This window comes from Leucopleurus acutus (genome assembly GCF_964270905.1).
Source record: "Leucopleurus acutus genome assembly, chromosome: 6".
NCBI lineage: Eukaryota > Metazoa > Chordata > Mammalia > Artiodactyla > Delphinidae > Leucopleurus > Leucopleurus acutus.
The window spans coordinates 24616101-24635877 of record NC_139149.1 but is presented as its reverse complement, the minus strand read 5'-3'; the positions used below and the strand labels follow the sequence as shown (position 1 = coordinate 24635877).

At 43.2% G+C, this 19777-nt stretch overlaps 1 protein-coding gene across 2 annotated transcripts in view; it reads right to left on the bottom strand.

The window, feature by feature from the left end:
• ACMSD (aminocarboxymuconate semialdehyde decarboxylase) overlaps positions 1 to 18812 on the bottom strand; it is a 76028-nt gene extending 57216 nt beyond the window's left edge. Inside the window, exons 1-2 of one of the 2 annotated variants that reach the window (XM_082840635.1) lie at positions 18598 to 18812; positions 11580 to 11624 (exon numbers count right to left, since the gene is read on the bottom strand). In XM_082840635.1, coding sequence (XP_082696761.1) covers positions 11580 to 11624; positions 18598 to 18654 — 102 coding nt within the window. In that variant the 5' untranslated portion in view covers positions 18655 to 18812. The remainder of the gene's footprint in view (positions 1 to 11579; positions 11625 to 18597) is intronic. The other variant, XM_082840636.1, reaches the window with a different exon arrangement.
• Between the last annotated feature and the right edge of the window lie 965 nt (positions 18813 to 19777).

The following is a 19777-nucleotide window of genomic DNA, read 5'->3' as shown; positions in this document are numbered from 1 at the left end:
CAAGAGGATAGCCCAGCATCTGGAAAACTCTAGATTCATAACATTTTAGAATTGAAAGGACCTCTGAGATAGACCATCTAGTCCAACCCTCTTGTTTTATAGAGAAGCAACAGATGGATAGTGAGAGTAAATAATTTGTCTAGCAGAGCAGGGCCCACTGATGTCAACACCTGCAGGAGGAGGCAGGCCATGCAGTGAATCAGTCTAGCAGCATATGTGAAATTTGGTTCTGAGCTGCTACCTCTACCAGGCATCATGCCTGCCTTGTACACTACCTTTTAATACTCAGTGCGGGGGTGGGGAGGTGCAAACTAAGTGTCTGTGTGGAGCATGGCAGCGGCCTCTTAATTGGGCCTCCTGTTGCTGATCCCTAAAGAAAAGGGAAAAGTTCTGATCCAGGTCCCTGAAATCAGACTGCTAAGGTTCAAATCCCTATTCTGCCACTTACTGTGTGACCATGAGCAAGTTAAACAACATCTCTGAGCCTAAGTTTTCTCAGTTTTTTTTTCAATTTGTAAAACAAATATTTATGTGGCACCTAAGGTGGACAATATACTTTCTCTGACTGATGTAAAACTTTAAGGATATATAGTTGAGGAAAAAAGACAAGTTAGTAATCTGCCACCAGAAAATTAGGTCATAAGCATGGAGATTGGAAAGACTGTGAGAAAAGGAAGAAATTAAGGCACAGATTCCCATCCACAGAGACAAAGAACAGAGTACTTGAGCTGGCTGAGCAGAGGTTCCATAAGCCAAAGGTTATTATTATTTGTAGATATTAATATTTTATTATTATTTTAAAATTTATTGATGTGTAGTTTGGTTTCTTTTGGTTTTTTTTGTTTTTTTTTTTTGGCTGCACCGTGTGGCATGTGGGATCTTAGTTCCCTGACCGGGGATTGAACCTGTGCCCCTTGCATTTGGAAGCACAGAGTCTTAACCACTGGACCACCAGGGGAGTCCCCTATTGATGTATAGTTGATTTACAATGTTGTGTTAATCTCTACTGTACAGCAAAGTGATTCAGTTATATATACATTCCTTTTCATATTCTTTTCCATTATGGTTTATCACAGGATATAATTCCCTGTGCTATAAAGTAGGACCTTGTTGTTTATCCATCCTATATGTAATAGTTTGCATCTACTAATCCCAAACTCCCAATCCATCATCCTTCTCCCACCCCACCTCCTCCTTGGCAACCACAAGTCTGTTCTCTCTGTGTGTCTGTTTCTGTTTTGTAGACAAGTTCATTTCTGTCATATTTTAAATCCTACATATAAGTGATATCATATGATATATGTCTTTCTCTCTCTGACTTACTTCACTCAGTATGATCATCTCTAGGTCCATTCATGTTGCTGCAAATGGCATTATTTCATTCAGATGTTATTATTATTATGCTCTGCAGTGACGTTGTATTTGGAAATCTGAATATCTTTCTCTCTCTGTTATTTAAATTTGAAGATCCGTGCTGGACTCCTTGGATCTCCTGGAGGAGCTGGCATAACTGGGGCACAGCCTTCTTCTCTCGACCAGGCTTCGTTGGAGTGACAGGTCAGTGGTTGCTTTTGGGAGGAAAGAAGATTCTTGGTTCTTCAGTTACCCTGCTTTCATTGCAGCCTCTTCAGCTCCATGAGGAGGTATTGCTTCCAGCTTACCACCCAGCATACAAGGCACTCATACATTGGATTTGGACTGCTTTTGGCCCAGAGAACAAGACGGGTGGGACAGAGTTCTGGTCAGAGTCGATAATGACCGCTTACTTTAAATCATTTTGGCAGATGGCACAGATTAGTTCAAACTCGTCCCATTTAGCCATGGCTCCATGGTTTCTTCTGCTTTGTGACATCAAATATCTGTGGAGTCTCAGACTCTGTCCCGCTAGCTGTTCTGTCTAGAAACTTCTGAGTTTGGGCTCATTTTTAAGATAGTTATAATAATATGACTTACCTTAAAGGGATCTTGTGAGCATGAAATGGGATAATCTTTATAAAGCACTTAGTAGAGTGTCTGACACATGTTGAGTGTTAGTTATTCTTAGTATTAATGACGTATGGTTAATTAGAGACTGGGCTGTCTCCTGATATTCCCTTGCTTAAGGACACATGACCTCTGGTGGTGCTTCAGAGCCTCAAGATTGCCCTTGGGCCCTACGTGATGGCCGTGTAAGCGTGTGGTGATCAAAGACCTTGAGTTGTGCTTGATGGAGTTCTCTGCACTCCTTCTCTTCCTCTTGGCTTGCGCTCAGGTCTTACTACAGCTTCCTTCTTTATCCTTCTGATCCAAGGACTAGACCTTCCCCATCTCCTTCATGGACGAGGCCAAGCACTTTTCACCTTGAAGCGCGGCAGCCTGTGCACATCTCCCAAGCATGAGCAAGCCCTCACATCCATGTTTTCATTGCTCACAGACTGGGGAATAGGTCAGTAAGCAAGTGACTTGTGTAACTATGACAGGTATCTACACCCAGGCAGAGCCGAGTCTCTGAGATCAGGACATCAGGATTGATTTGCCTCAGTTCTGATTCTTTGCTGGCAATGACAGCACCTGAACCACCTTCCTAGACTGGGGACTCTCCTGCAAGAGTACTGGTAGAGGTAGGGCCCAGCCTCCCTCTACTAAAACCCAAATACTTGCTCTCCTTGTCTCAAACTTGACAGATCAGTGCTTGGTTGTGAATCAAAATCAAGTGATGCAAAAAGACAAGAACAGTTGAGTTTATGCTGCTAGTATTGATTCCAGCAGTGGTCATGAGCTATGTCCATTGGCAGTGGTGCTGGTGGCAGTGTCCTAACTGGGCTGTACCTGTGGCATGGCCTTGGCCGTGGCTTCAATCACCTGCACATTTCAGTGTGGTTCCCTAAGCATTTTGTAATTCTTGAGGGGCTTAAAATACTTTCAACAAATTCCTTTTCTGCTTAAACTAACCATTCTTTGTTTCTTTTGTTTGCAAGCAAGGGTGCTGATACTGAATGCACAAATAGAATATAGGAACACATCTTTTTATTTGTGAAGGGAGTAGAGAGGGGTGGTGGTAAAAGAGAAAAAGTTGACAAACAAACTTTCATTTGGCAATTAGAAGTTTTTTCTTTTGCTTCTTACTAGGAAAGCTTAATTACCATAAAATACCCAGTGTAGCAGAGTGCTGAGAGCCTGGTCTCTGCATTTCAATAGATAGGGGCTTAAATCTCATTAAATTACTTACTAGCAGTCTAACTGGCTAAGTTACAGCCCTTCTGAGTTTAACCTTCACTTTTTCTATCTGTAAAATGTGGACCGTTTTATTTGTCATGCTTGTAGCCACCCAGCATCCTTGGAACACTTCCTATATGCGAAGATATTTTCACATTATGATTCCCCCTTCCTGAGGGGGAATTCAGAATTCACTTTCCCAGCTCCCCTTGTAGCAGGGGCACTGGCATGTGCTCTAGGCTCTGCCGATCAGAAGACCCCATGTGTGACTTTGATTTGGAAGTGAGCCCTGTGAGGAAGCAGAGACTCTGCAGAATCCAGTCTTTTAATAAGGGGTGTTGCCTGAGGTGTCAGACGTGGCTGGAGCAGAAGCTGCAGTGCTTTGGTTTCCAATGTCAGCATCGTCAGCATGAGCTTCCTGTCTCACAGCCTTGCTAGAACAGGTCCCTGGCCAGGTATTGGGCATTGTTTCTGTTAGCACAGCCTCTGAGCTTGATCTCTGGCCCTCCCAGAAAGTCTGTGAGCTGCTTCTCTAATTAAACTAGCTAGAGTGGATTCTGCTGTTCGCAACTAAGAACACAGAATGATACAGAAGTTTCAATACTAGAATGTTTGTAGAGAACTTAGTACAGTCCAGAGAGCTTGCTTAATGAATGATGGCCAGATTTTGTTTTCGGTTTTTTTTTGAATTTTATTTTATTTATTTTTTTATACAGCACGTCCTTATTAGTTATCTATTTTATACACATCAGTGTATTCATGTCAATCCCAATCTCCCAATTCATCACACCCCCACCCCCACCCCCACCCCTGCCCCTTTCCCCCCTTGGTGTCCATACATTTGTTCTCTACATCTGCATCTCAATTTCTGCCCTGCAAACCGGTTCCTCTGTACCATTTTTCTAGGTTCCACATATATGCGTTAATATACGATATTTGTTTTTCTCTTTCTGACTTACTTCACTCTGTATGACAGTCTCTAGATTCATCCAATGGCCAGATTTTACCATATACTATGAATGGCAAGGGAGGAATTTGGGTTTCTCTGGGAGGTGCACAAGTAAGTTTTGGTTTCAGACAAAGCAGAACGTGTTAAAACAGAAGCGGATCATTTCTTTAGTTCAACTCTTGCATTTACCATTGAGTCCATGGGATGCGGTGGTATAGAGCTTAGCTGCTATAGAGCTCTTAGTGGTATAGAACTGGGAAAAGAATCCAGGTTCATGAAGCCATTATTCCAACCTGTCTGGCTGATATTTGGTAATTGCTGTCTATCTAGTAAGCAAATGTTAATTACTATAATTTCCTAAGGAGTCCAGTCTTTTGGGGGGGTTGCCCTAATTATGTTGCAGGAGAATCAGACTTACTAAACTTTTCACTCCACACCCTTTATGCTGGATCCATCGTAAGGCAAATGAATGACAGCAACTGTCAGGGGAGCTCTTTCTCAGTGAAAATTACCACAGGGCAGCTGTGCCCCAATAGGCTCCCAGTTCGGACACGCAGGCTCAGCGGCCATGGCTCACGGGCCCAGCTGCTCCGCGGCATGTGGGATCTTCCCAGACCGGGGCACAAACCCGTGTCCCCTGCATCGGCAGGGGGACTGTCAACCACTGCACCACCAGAGAAGCCCTCTCTTTGCTTTTTCAACCAGTATTTTGGGACCTGACAGTTATTGTGGAGAATCAATTCTTGATCCTTCTCACATGATATTTAGGAACCCAGGATCCCCACAGGGATATAAATGGGCCTCAGAAGTCAGCACTTGCTGCTAGGGGAGGGACTGGGGGGGTCTCGTAGGTTCTGTTTTTAACATTGATCCCAACATCAACCAAGATCTTAAACTTAACTAATAATCAAGTAATTGGAGCAAGCTGCTCTAAATTATTTCAACTCAGAAACAAATTGTTTTTTTATAAACTCTTGAAAGAAAATCAAGGGTTCTTTTTGTTATTTTTATTTTAATTAAAGAATTCTCCAACCATCCATCGCCACCCAGATAACTCATTTCAAATATACCTCTAATGTTTTTTAAGCCAGAACAGCATGGGGTAGTAGAAGTCATGATAACTACAGCGGTCAGGAAACCTGGATCCTATGTGTAAATCACTTACCCTTAAAGTCCTGCTTTATTTCCAGGGAAGCCCACTTCGAATGACTGACTGCCACAGAGATGTAAAGGCCCCTCTTCCTTGCCCTCACCCCCCAACTTGGGACAACCCTGGAGGTTAGCTTTAGAGCTTTTTGTAGGGTCAGCTAAGGCCTCCAATGAGACTACATCACAGCTCGACATTGCCCTCTGTTTTATCCTGCTTCCTTCTTTTCCCTTTCAGTGATGTCCACTCTAAAAGCACTTCCTGATAAACCTTCTGCATGCTCATCTCTATCTCAGAGTCTGATTCCCAAGGAACTTCACTTCTGACACTTCTGATTCTTAAGTTCTAGTTCTAATACTATCTGCAAATGAGTTCAAATATGGCTGGTATTTCAAATGTCTGGTATCGTGTATCATTAAAAATGTATTTTATGGAATTAACCATATGATACAGCAATCCCACTCCTGGGCATATATCCGGACAAAACTGTAATTCAAAAAGATACATGCACCCCTATGTTCATAGCAGCACTATTCACAATAGCCAAGACATGGAAACAACCTAAATGTTCATTGACAGATGAATGGATAAATAAGATGTGGTATATATATACAAAGGAATACTACTCAGCCATAAAAAAGAATGAAATAATGCCATTTGCAGCAACATGGATGCAACTAGAGATTGTCATACTAAGTGAAGTAAGTCAGGCAGAGAAAGACAAATACCATATGATACCACTTATCTGTGGAATCTAAAATATGACACAAATGAACCTATCTACAAAACAGTAACAGACTCACAGACACAGAGATCAAACTTGTGGTTTCCAAGGGGGAGGGGAGGTGGGGGAGGGATAGACTTGGAGTTTGGGGTTAGTAGATGCAAACTATTACACACAGAATGGATGGACAACAAGGAAAAAACTAGCACAGAGGGAAAAAAGAAAAAATGTATTTTAAAATTCAGTATTTCATATCAGATTCCATTCTCCTCCCCCTGCCCCCAGTCCCCACTCAGGTTCTCCCTCTAGACCATGCAAGCTGCCAGGCTGGTTGGACTTGAGGTACAAAGGTGGCAGAAATGGCCCAGACACTGTCACCAGGAAGCAGCCTCTCTCCCACATGACGAGGTTCTGAAGGACAGCTCCACGGAGGCTCTATTACAACCACCTCCAGCTCTATTCACTCAGCCTACTGCTCTCTCCCCCAGATCCGCTTGTCCTCCTGGCTTGGCCGCTTCTGTCCTTTGATATCAGCATTATCTTTCTCATCCCTCTGAGACTACGTCATTTTCTCACTTCCCTCGGCTTGACGTGTCACCATCCCATCCATTTCCCAATGCCGTTAATTCTGTCTCCAGAATGGACGCTGCAAGGGCCCACTTCTCTCCATCTCCACTGCTCCAGCTCTGGTCCAAGCCCCATACTCTCTCACCTGGACGACTGCTCCAGCCGCCAGCCTCCAGCCTCATCTCTTGCTGCTTTCACTCTTGCTCCCCTCCAGCCCAGTCTCCACAAAGCAGCCAAGTAAACTCTTAAAACCCTAAATCAGATCTCGCTACCTCCGCCGCTTAAAACTCATGAATTGATTCTTGTTGCCCTGAGGTAAAATCCAAACTCCTTAACCTGGCCTAAGACCCTTCGTCATCCAACCCCTGCCTACCTCCACAGCTTCATCCCACGCCTACACCTTTATAAGCAGGCACTTTATTAACCCTTTTCAGAATATTCTAAGTATGCTGTTTGTTTTCTGTTTGGAACCTGATTGACTTAGCTAAAAGATATGTACATAAACATATTAAATAATACTATCCTTTTTAATAGGTGCATGTATGTAAAAGTAAAATCACAGGAAAAGGTCTGGAAGGATACCCACCAAACTGTTAATAGGCATTACTTTTGAGCATGGGGAGGGCTGATCCAAGGGAACTGTAGCTTTATCTTCAATAGCTTAAATTTAAAAAGGAGAATTTATTTGACAGCCTTATTTTTTTAAAGTACCTTAAATCAAGAAAGGTTTCATTTGATTTTGTCCTTTTTTGTATGAATGTTATATTTGCATTGCAAATGGGACTCTTTCTCAGTTCATGTAGTTAGTTAATTCATATAATAAATGCATGTAAAATGAGAAAAATAAATAAAAAATAGAAAGGAGAATTTATTCAGATTCTACATATGTAATGGAAAGTTAAGCTTAAAAATAAAAACAGGAAATGAGGATATTGGACTAGAGGAATGTCTGCGACCCCACATTAAAAAATATATTTTGGGGCTTCCCTGGTGGCGCAGTGGTTGAGAGTCCGCCTGCCGATGCAGGGAACGCGGGTTCGTGCCCCGGTCCATGAAGATCCCACATGCCGCGGAGCGGCTGGGCCCGTGAGCCATGGTCGCTGAGTCTGCGCGTCCGGAGCCTGTGCTCCGCAGCGGGAGAGGCCACAACAGTGAGAGGCCCGCGTACCGCAAAAAAAGAAAAAAAAAAATTTTGGCTGCGACCCCACATTAAAAAATATATTTTCCATCGTGACCCACTGCATCTGCATAGATCTATTGGGGCTGGCCAAAAAGTTCGTTCGGGCACGGTGTTCCGGAAGAAGGCGAACGAACTTTTTGGCCAACCGAAGATTTATACAGATACAAACTGAGACAAAAGTTTGATGAAGCAACACTTACTCTTGCCATGAACAATACATTCTGCTATTTTCTTTTGTAATCTATTTTATTTTTAAAGCTGTCCTAACCCACTGAATTGATATTATGACTCACTGTTGGGTTGCAGCCCGTATTGTCAAACACTCGACTAGATGCTCCCTAGTCCTACAGTCCTATGATTCTTGATCTTCATGAGAATTGCCCCCTGCCTTGGCCTTCCCACCCCCTTGAATTCCCTTACTATTTATTTTCTCTTTTGCTCGGCACAAAATTGTCACTATCTGCATGTTCTTTATTCATTTGAGTGTCTTCCTGGCTCCGCAGTGAGAGGGAAATCATGTTTTAGAGCAGGAACATGATGATTGAAGATCACACATAATAGTGTGTCTGAAAATGCTAAGTGTGATGGAAATGGCGTGTGTGTGTCTTTGTATTTCAAGGGCCCGAAGAACACTTAGTCGATGTTTCTAGATGCTGCTGACCCATGGATTTGAACTAGGTCCTGTGTCTGGCCTCCTTTAAATGCTGTTGGGTGTTCCTGCCATCAGCACTCAATTCTGCCGCCACCCCATGTGGCTCCTGAGAGGAGGCCGTACATACTTTTATGAATCTTCAACCAAATTATAAATATTCAACCCAAGGACAAATGTTGTTTTTCAGTTCTGAACAAGGCTTTACCATGGCAAACAAATACCCCTTGGTTCATTCCAAAAGCATTGAAAAACCAAAGATTAAGACGAGAAACAAATAGGGCAGACCAGAGAAGTGTATTGCAAAGACCTTTCAGAAAACAGGAATCTCTGAGGTAAACCATTCATGGGGGACAGAAAAGATTTGTTCACCAAAGGGATACAGGAGAATGAAAAGAAATTTCTACCCCAAAGTGCTGGATATTCTCATTGCTCTTAGCTGAATTTGCATATTTGTATATATTTGCGTGTTGTTTTCCAGTGACTGTGATCCCTGACCACTGTAATTAGGTAAATACCAATTTGGTTCTGTTTTGGTTTGTTTTGTTTCTGAAACAGAGGAAAGGAAAGTGTCACTGTTTTGTTTTATAAGACTACTGTTATATCCAGTTTTGCTGGAAATATCAGGTAATAGATTTGACTGGAAATATTTTCATTCTTGGATTTTTTTTGTTTGTTCTGGGTTTTGTTTTTTTTTCTTTTTAGATTTGCTGTTAAGTTTTTGCAGTCTCTTTGACACAGAAGCAAGATGAAATGAAGGCCATTCAAATCCAGTGTCAAGGTTACAAACTGCAGCCTGGGACAGGGAGTAAAAAAAAAAAAAAAATTACAGGCTGCCCATCCCTGCACTTGGGGCTTCCTAGTGGCCTTGTCATCATCTCCACTCAGCTTGTCTTCTCTTTTGGGGAGACTTGAGGCCAGCTTAGATCATCAGCTCCCAGGCTAGGAACTGACACTTTTCATGGGAGAAGTGCAGCCCAGTGTCTAAATTGGCACTTAGTGGGTGGCCTTTGATGAAAGTGAAAATGGGCTGCTCCAGAGATTCTGAGGTTTAAAAAACTCTAGTGATTTCCCACTGCCTTCAGGATCAAGTACAAAGGCCTAAACCCATCCTCCAAGGCCCCGTCTGATGAGGCTTCTGCCTACCTCTCCAGCTTCTTCCCACCACTTTGTGCCCCAAACTCTTACCTGCCTCTATCCATCCTGCACAGATCAGACAAGGTGACCTTTTCCAGCCGCTAAGACCCTCCGAAGAATTTGCATTACATTGAGAATAAAACCCGGCCTCCTTAGCACGTGCTACAAGTCCCTCCATGATATGGCCCCTGCCTACCTGGCTTCCTTCCATCTCCCCCTTTCACCACATCTCAGCCAAACTGCCCTCCTTCCTGTTCCTTGAACACAGCTCTTCCTCATATGGTGGGCTTTGCAACTGCTATTCCCTCATCCAGGGATGCTCTTCCAGGCTTTTCCTTCTCATCCTCTAAGTCTTTGCTAGCTCCCCGACCAGCCAGCCCAGATGCATCTCCCCAGTCATTCCCTGTTCCAGCACTGTTTTTTATTTCATTCTCTGAAGTGATCACGTTTGTTTGTCTCCCCCTAGAATTTGAGCACCGCAAGGGCAGGGGGTATGTCTGTCTTGTTCACCAGCATATTCCGCGTGTCTAGACTGGTGGGCCTGGCATCAAATAGGTGTCGATAAAAATCAGTGAGTGAGTGAGTGAACAGAGCCACTGGTTTTCAAACTTGAGTGAGCATCAGAACCAGCTGGAGGCTTGTCAAAACTCAGATTGCTGGGCTTCCCCGGTGGCGCAGTGGTTGAGAATCTGCCTGCCAATGCAGGGGACACGGGTTCGAGCCCTGGTCTGGGAAGATCCCACATGCCGCGAAGCAACTAGCCCCATGAGCCACAACTACTGAGCCTGTGCGTCTGGAGCCTGTGCTCCGCAACAAGAGAGGCCGCGATAGTGAGAGCCCTGCGCACCGTGATGAAGAGTGGCCCCTGCTTGCCGCAACTAGAGAAAGCCCTCGCACAGAAGCGAAGAGCCAACACAGCCCAAAATAAATAAATAAAATTTTTTTTTAAAAAAGGCAAAATTCCTTTAAAAAAAAAAAAAAACTCAGATTGCTGGCCCTATCCTCAGCGTTCCTGATTTGGTAGGTCTGAGGTGAGGCCCAAGAATTTGCCTTTCTCCCAGGTTCCCAGGTGAAATTGAACTTGCTGGTCCACAGACCACACTTTGAGAAACGCTGGTACCAGCCCCAGCCAAATGCTTGAGTTCTAGGCTTACGTATGTTTGATTTCTCCAGGCCTTTGCTCCCTGTCTTTGCTTTCTAGTTTCCTTTATACCTTGGGCAAGCCTTCACCTCTGCTTCCAGACCCAGGATGAGCATCACTTCTTCCAGGAGGCCTTCTCCAGTCCTTGGTGCCCAAGTCTACATCCTCCAGTACCTGGTGCAAAAGCTGTCCTTACCTCATCAGAGTGCATTGAGTTAGCCCTGCACGTGGGCTTCCCACACCACCAGTCCTCCAAGGGGCCTTAGTCATGTCTGTGCTCCACTGGGAGCTCAGGGGGGCTCCCCACGCACTCCACGAGGGCTTGTGATGCCTCTGAAAATGAAGTCAGACCTGACCTGTGTGCAGCTCTAGATTTGCAGCTGTCTCAGGCTGAATGCTTTGCCCGAAGCCTTCTTCCTCTCGCTCTTTCCTCTGACCAAACTCAACCCTTTCTAACAGTGGCTTCTTCTCCCTTTTGCCTCCAGTGTTTAATTTCCCAGCCTGTGCGCAAACCTAAACTGTTCCATTTATTTGGTCAGCTGTAATATAATGTCATAACTGTGGAGAGGGCCAGGTTGCTTCCTTGACACAGAGCAATGCTAAAATTGGTTCTAGGGCGCAAAAAAAAAAAAAAAAAAAAAAAAGAGAGAGGGAGAGACATTTCTTAATGGCTTGTGCAATTCCAATTTTATCTTCCTGAATGCTGTTCTTTGACGTTATCCCCATTTTTGCAAATAATTTAGAGAAACCTCAGTGCTGTCCCCTTGCCTACTATAAAGTCGATTGGAGGGCAGAAGAGTTGGGGGTTCCTAGAGGCCCGCCTGCTGGAAGGTTTCAGACTCAGGAGGTCTGTGGGTCTGAGGCATGCTAGTGCGTTGGGAGAAACTCACCTTGCCGTGGTGTTGGAGCTGCACCCAGCCTCCGTATCCGAATCTCTGTGGGGGTGAGGAAGCACAGTTAGACTGAAAGGTCAAAGCAGAGAGGACTGCAATAAAGGCGCATCCCTGGGACAGAGCATCCCAAGCTCTATCCTTTCAAGCAACACTTTCCCATTTTTCCCCACGCTCATGATCACTTATTCAACATTTATATTCAAATCAATGTTTTTCCTGAAATGTATTTATTCAGGAAGAAAATTCTCTATCATAGAAGTGCTAGTTTTACCTTTTCTCCTAATGCAGGTTGTAACTTTTAAATAAGGATGCACATTAAAAAATATTTGTGTACCACCTAAAATCCTTTCCAGGCCACTAGGAGTACAGACCGTAGGGACCACTCTTTAGGAAATACCATCTTAGAACATTAACCCTGTTCTTCAAACTGTGGTTTGCAATCTGTGAGTAGATCATGAAATCAGTTTAGTGGTTAATGACCCAGATGTTCTAAAAACATGAAATAGTACGTGTAACAGATAAGGCTGGTGTCCTACCCGTATTCCTTCCCCGTAGTGTGTCTGTGCACACCAGCCCTCCTTCAACTAAAAGCACTCGCATTTCTTTGACAAGATTTTCCCTTTTGCCATTGGCGCCAACTTTGATTAGGCCCTTCTAGAAGGCCAGAAGTACCAGGAAATTAGTGGTGCTAATTTCCACCCCCCAAATCCCTCAGTCAACGACTGAGGGCATTTGTATATAAACTGCACACACTGGTTTCCTCACCTGCTCGGGCAGGATGTCTCTGAGGTGAGGCACACATTCTACACTTTCACTGACTGCCTTGCTTTCCCTGTCTCATTTCCCCACTCTACTGGTGTTTCCTGGCATCACCTCCAGAGTAAACTGTTCGCATTTGAATCCGTATCTCAGGGTCTGCTTCTTGGAAAACCCAAGTTAAGATAGTAAAGCAGTGGAATGGAATGGGATGAAATAGGATAGGATAGGATAGGATAGCATAGGATAGCATAGCATAGAACAAATATATGAGAATGGCTTCTGTGTAGTATTAGTTTCATGAAACTGTTGTTTCCATTATAGATATAAATGTTTGTACCTAGTCACAGTATGAAATATATTTCTTCTTGGGGGTCATGAATAAAAATACTTGAAAGATTCTGCCCGTGAACATAGGCATATATGACTCATGTAACTATAGGTTTTAAAATCTCATTCTTTTCATTCATTCATTCATTTGTCAAACCCTCATGGAGTCCCACCATGACCAGCCTTTCTAGGGCAGAGAAAATAGAAGTGAAGGACAGTTGCAGCCTGTGTGGAGCACAGTCTTGAGAGGGCGAGGCCAGGGTGGGTGGGTAATTGAAGAGCCTTACCATGTGTGAGGCATGCTGTGATAGAGTGACATACAGGTTCCCCGGGAGGAGTGGGGGAGGGTACTGACACACAACATGGGCCAGGCGGTGTCATGGGAGGGAGGCTGGAAAGGTAATCTGGGGTCAGATTGGAGAGGTGCTTCCAGTGTTCAGCATTTCCACGCTCCAGAGAAATGGCTCTCAAAGTGTGAAGTTAGGGGGAGGGTGTGGAGGCCAGAGACCACAGTGTAAAGGGCTCATGGACAGCTCTTGTCAGCAACAATGGGTAGAGGTAGTGAAGCTAAATATTGTGCAACTCCTCGCTTGTTGTGGTTGGATGAGACCAGGTGACCGTGGCTTGGCTCTCATGTCACAGTACAGGGACGTTGTCTTGAGGGGGTCAGGTTCTGGCAGATCCCTCTTCCTGGCTTCCCTCTCACCTGCAGACTCAGAGGGGAGATCTGGGCCTGCAGCACAGGGGTGTTTGTGTGTCTCTATGTCTGTCCCTGCATTCTGCGCCAGTAGACTTAAGATTTGGTCAGTTCTTTACCAGCCTTGTTCTACCTGGGCAGAAGGTCTGTTCTTGAATTCCAGCTCCAAATTGTCACATTAGCTCTGGAAGTCCACCTGCCTCCTCCCAGGTGACACTGGAGGACCTGGCTTACTAGGCTGGTCACGCAAGGGAACCTGTCCATCAGGGACCCCAGCTCCTCTTCCCGGCACCCAATTTCTCCTTCGTTGGTGCCCTCCCACCCCTTCATGCATTCAGTACCCTTGTGCTTTTCCCCTGTCTTCTCCTGGATAAAGCTGCCCAGAGTGCATGTCGGGGGAAGGGGTGGAATGGCCTCAATCAGTTACACTTTAGGGTAAACCGAAATGCTCTCTTGAACCAGAAATTTACCATTGAAATCTTAATTTACTGTAAAAGGAAAGGTTTTATTTCCTTCTTTCCTTCCTTCCTCTGTTCCTTCCTTCCTCACTTTCTTTCTTTCTTTTTCTTAATTCCCTATGGAATGTTAACCCATAAGTTAGCTGGTGAGAGAAGTATTGCCCTGGGGAAGGGCAGAGAGGCAGGGAGGGGCAGAACGGAAGGATCTGGTCACACACAACAGTCCGCCTACAAGATACTTTCTTGGAGTAACTTAACATCTTGAAGCCGCTGTTTTCTTATGTGTGAAATGAGGCTCACCGCAGTCGCGGTGACATAAGGTTTTATGGGAATTGACTGAAACAATTCGGACAAAGCTATGGACACCAGACCTGGCTTACAGAAAGGGCTTCATCAATGCTAACCATGATAATGGTGGTGACAGTGGTGGGAGCAGAGGCGGTGGTGGCAGTAGTGGTGATGATGATGGTGATGACGATGGTAGGGATGGTGGCGATAGTAATGGCAGTGGTGGAAGCCATGACATGGTAGTGGTGATAGTTGCGGTAGTGCGTTTGGTGACTGGTGGTACCAATGATGGTGGTGGTAGTGGTGGCAGGCAGTAATGGCAGTGGGGGTGGCATGGCGGTGACAGCCTCTTCCATCCTGAGGTCGTGAAATAAAGTGGACGCTGGGAGCAGACACTAAGGAGTGCTGTGAAGGAAGAAGCCCTTTGTCACTCTGTGTTCCTCCCTTCCCTGTCTTGGAAAACACTTGGAACGCTTTGGAACACCTTGTACTTGCCCTGAGCCTTTACAAAGACCTAACCTATTTGGGGCAACTTTATTCTGCTCCACATCTGGCCTCCACACAATCCCCGGGCTCTCATCCTAGGTTGAACCAAGCCTGGGGTCTGAAATTTTTGACCCTTGGAGTAGTTTTTGCCAGAGCGTATGCCAGGAGGCATTTACCATCTGAAAATGTTTGACAGTGACCAGTGTTCCATAGACAGTTATGGGCATGACAAATAAAAAAACATATTAAAAATTCAAGGGCGGGCTTCCCTGGTGGCACAGTGGTTGAGAGTCCGCCTGCCGATGCAGGGGACGCGGGTTCATGCCCCGGTCCGGGAAGATCCCACATGCCGCGGAGCGGCTGGACCCGTGAGACATGGCCGCTGAGCCTGCGTGTCCGGAGCCTGTGCTCCGCAGCGGGAGAGGCCACAACAGTGAGAGGCCTGCGTACCGCAAAAAAAAAAAGGAAAAAAAAAACCGTTAAAAATTCAAGGGAATTCAGTTCTATCTACAAGAGTTGTGTTTCTGAAATGGGTATATGTGAATCAGAGGTTGATGAGCTGAATGACATTTTTAATGTCTTGGGGACCTCACACTCATGAGGTGAATAATGAACCTCCTGGGTAATGAAACCAGATATCTGTTTCCTCAGAGGAGTTGTTTAAAAGTCAAGTTATGTCTGGGATTTTGTCTCCTAAAACCTTACAGCGATCAAGTGCAATTAAATCATCACTAATGAAAGAAGATGTTAATATATAATTTTTTTCCTAAAGGCTGGAATTTTGGGACCCCATTTAAAATTAGAAGAATCTTTGCAAACCCTACTCTCAGATACCTAGTAGGTGGGCAATGAAGTCTTGCTGAAGGAAAAAGCTGAAACCTTATTAGCATCCTTGTTGTTAGGAATAATCCCATTGTGGATCAGTCTGAAACAACTTTCACCCTGGTTTCTTGGGCCAGAGTGTGGGTCCTGATTCATCAGGAACAGTGTAATCAAGTGCACCCTGAATCTACTCTCTTTCTACCTCAGGTAGATTTCCCCCCCTAAGGATCTTAACTCTGACTACAATCATTATTAGCAAGTGAAAAATGAAAAAATTTCTCAAATCCCAGTCCTTTGTAATCATTAGTTAATCACCAACCCAGGAGTGTTGATTCTGCTTTTCTATTTCTTCACTGCATAAGGAGGTCAAGGATTTTGAAGTGTGTCTATTAATATTTAACAAGAAAAGGCAGGTTTGAAAAGAGATATCAGTTCTTCCAAAGGGGCTTCATCTTCCAAAATAAAACTAGGACTGGCTTAGTCTTTTCATTTTTTTTTTATTGGGAAGTTTGAAAAAATGGTGAGAAAAGATCGGAAATTGATGTTTTGAAATAATATTTTACCTACTAAGAAACGATTTGAAGACAAAGGAAATTCTGCTAGAAGTATTGAACTCTATGAACACCAAGGACTATCTGCTGTCCACTAATGTCACTTTAATACTCTGATGATATAGACTGGAAATAAGGAAAGAGAGAGAGAGAGAAGGAACCCAGCACAATTTAGATGTATTTTCATTTATCTCCCTCCTCCCAGTTTGAAAACACAAACTGTTTTCTGCGAATTGTTTCATCACTGACTTGCCTGCAGTCCAACGGAAACTTCCAGCACATAGCAGATCACATTGCTTGACCTGCTGTGAGGAAGCCCTCAGTGGGTTTACATGAGTGTGGAGAGTTGGGGAGCGGGCTGGTGTCTAGCAGAGGGAAGCAGGGACATCCCCCCCATGATGTGCTCCTGGGCAGCTCTCGGAAGGTAGGTGTGGGTGTAGAGCTATGGAGGGGCCACCATAGCCCCACGAAGCTCTGGGATTCTAGGCTCATTTCTGAGTCTCAGGGGCCTCATTTGTCCAGCAGGGCTAATGATAGAAATCCTATCTGAAACTCACAAGATTTTATATGAATCAAATTACATGTATATATTGCTCTCTGGAAGTGTAAGAGTATTATGATTATTATTACTACCATCAGCAGCATCATAATCATCAAGTATATCAGTTATTGAAACAAAAACAGACTCACAGACATAGAGAACAGGCTTGTGGTTGCCAAGGGGGAGGGGAGGTAGGGAAGGGAAGGATTGGGAGTATGGGATTAGCAGAGGCAAACTATTATATATAGGGTGAATAAACAACAAGGTCCTACTGTATAGCACAGGGAACTATATTCAATATCCTGTGACAAACCATAATGGAAAAGAATATGAAAAAGAATATATATATATTATATATATATAATATATATATACTCAGTTATATACATATAACTGAGTCACTTTGCTGTACAGAAGAAATTAACACAGCATTGTAAATCAACTATACTTCAATAAAATTTTTTTTTAAAAGTATATCAGTTATCTGCTTGCAGGGTGTGAGATTGCTTGATAAAAGCCTGGTTTATGGGTACAAAATGCCCCTCCCCTCTCTTCAGGAATAATTAGAAGATAGGAAGGCATAACTAGAAGATAGGAAGGCATAACTAGAAGATAAGAAGGCATAACATAAAGAGCCAGCAGAACTTGTGCATGGGGAATCTCCAGGGCACACAGCTGTGGCTATAGCCTCCCCATGCTCTGCATCCCTGAGCTTCTGGAGCAGTTTTGTTTTTTGTTTTTTGGAGCAGTTTTAACAATGCCTTCAGGGCCCTGCATTAAGTGGGACAGCTAGAAATTGTCAGCTCTTGGTGACCAGTTCTCAGCTCAAAGTGCAGGCAGGCTTGGGAGGTAGGGTTATGGCACAGGATACTAGGTGGAATGTTTTGGGTATTCATCACCAACGTTGTGAAGTGGTGTCTACACTTTAATAAAATGTGATGAGGATGACAGCATTCAGAGCAGCAAGTTTCCATGTAGGCACTTAGGCTCCTTTTGGAGGGGTTAGTTTGATAGGGTTAGTTCTTACCATGAACTATAATAGGAAAACCTTTCAAAGATGTTTAGCATCACTTGTATTTTCTGACCTACAATGTCCACTGTCCATCTTACCTAAAATACCAGTGGACAAAGAAACACTTAAGATGACCATTTTTCCAGGAGACAACTATGAGAAGAAAATCGTTTCATCTACCTGCACAAATGAAACAGTGAACCACATTTTAATTAGAGTTTGGGTTCATTCATTTTTCCTCACTTGGGATAAAAAAGATGAAACACTATGAGTAGTGTATAAGTACTAGAGAAGGCTGAAGATTGGGTAAGATCTGATACTTAGCCCGAACAAAACTCAAACCGACTTTAAATTTCTTTCATTTTCCCCACCTTCCTGTTTTAGTGTTCATTTAAAAGTTCTTAATGACAAAAAAGAAATGTCCATCTTTTGAGAAACACAGAGAAGAGTCTTGAGAGACATTCATTGTGCAAACATTTCATGTCATTTCCTCTAGGTTTTTTTTTTTTGATGTTCCTACTCTGTACTTCATAACAAGGATTTACAGCTTAAAGAACATCAAAAAGGCATGGTTTCAGACAGTGTCTTAAAATAGACTAAAAAAAATTCCACAGAGCTATCATTTGGTGCTTCTAAAACTTATTTTAAACATTTTAGAAAGGAGATATGTTTTAGAAATAATGAGAACCTATCACATTCTGTTTTTTAATAGTCTCTTACTTGAAACCATAATTGTCACCTATCTCCCCAGCAGCTGAATATGTGACTTAAATGGAAGTAAACCTGCTTGACTTACATTGTCCAGAAGTTTTAAAGAGTGCTTCATTTGAGGGGAAAAGGGATTTTGAGAGAACACTTACTTCTTTTTATCAATGTTCTTTCAAAATAAATATGAGGTCATTAAAAAAAATTAGGAAATCAGAATAACTTAATAACTACCAAATAACTTAAAATCACTCCTAAAGCAGAGAAACTTAACATCTGACTCCCAAAAGAAGACATCATTCTATAGTAGAGGCATTGAGAAATGCTGGAGAAGTTCTAGAAATAATTCAGCAAATTAATCACCATTACCTTCTTTAGATCTGGCCATTCTTTTGGTAGAATATGACTGTGGATGTCAATTTTCATCTCCACGGGATCAGAGGAGACGCATGTAAAGAAAGAAGTTTTGATATGAAGAGGTCTTCATGAAAACCATGCAGTTAATTGATTTACTTTGTCCTTACAGCTGCCTTCAGGCACCACTCAGTATGCCTGCTCAGCCGGTGTAGATCCATTGGAGCTGCCTTCTTAAAGTCCACAGTTCTGTTTATCTGTCCACTTGGCTTTGGGTCAACAACTCTTTGGTAATCAGGACTCCGGGCACAAAATTAAAAAAAAAAACAAAACTGTACTAAACCCCGTGAGGTCAAATGTACTGCAGACTGCTTTTGAGTTACAGCAGGTCAAAAATGGACTAATCTTTGTTTTTGAATATTTTAATTTTTATCAAGATATACATAGTTAAAAATCAAATATCAGAAGACTTTTAAAGAAAATAATAGATCCCTGACTCATCTGTTCTTATTCTTGGTTTCATTCCCCAGAAGAAACCAATTGTAATGCTTTTCGCTTTTTGTATGGTAGTTACCTCTAGGTCTTTAAACAATAGTTAGCAATTGGCTTGTTCATGAAAATCTAGCATGTTGAAACGTGTGGAGGAATTTCATCTTGACTTTTAAATCATAGAAAGAACCCATACTTGGTATATGTTATTTCCTCCATTGCCTTTTCTTTCATTTGTTCATTCACGCATTTGACAAACTTATTGAGAACTACTATGTGCTGAGAATATAAGGTTGAGTGAGAGATAAAATGATACGTACATTGTTATAGGTATTTGTACAGAGTGTAAGTGTAGGGAGAAGTAGAGGGTTGTCGGAGCAGTTTGGGGAGGGCTTCCACTGGAGCATAAAGGGATGCTTATGGTCATGCTTCCAGAGAGAGCCTGGAGCAAAGTAGCCCTTTATTGTTCTGTGTTTGCCCTTTCCTATTCCTGGAAAGCTTAAAATGTTCAGGGGACCTAAGGACCCTGGCAAAACCTTGAACCTGCTTTGGAATGCTTCCATCAGCTCAGTCTCCACAATGAAGGGACTAGGTAGTTAAAAAAAAAAACAGCCTTCCTACTAGGCTATTCAACTAGAATCTGGATAAATTTTAACAAACATTCTTTTCAACTAGATTCTGGATAAATTATAACAAACATATGTTT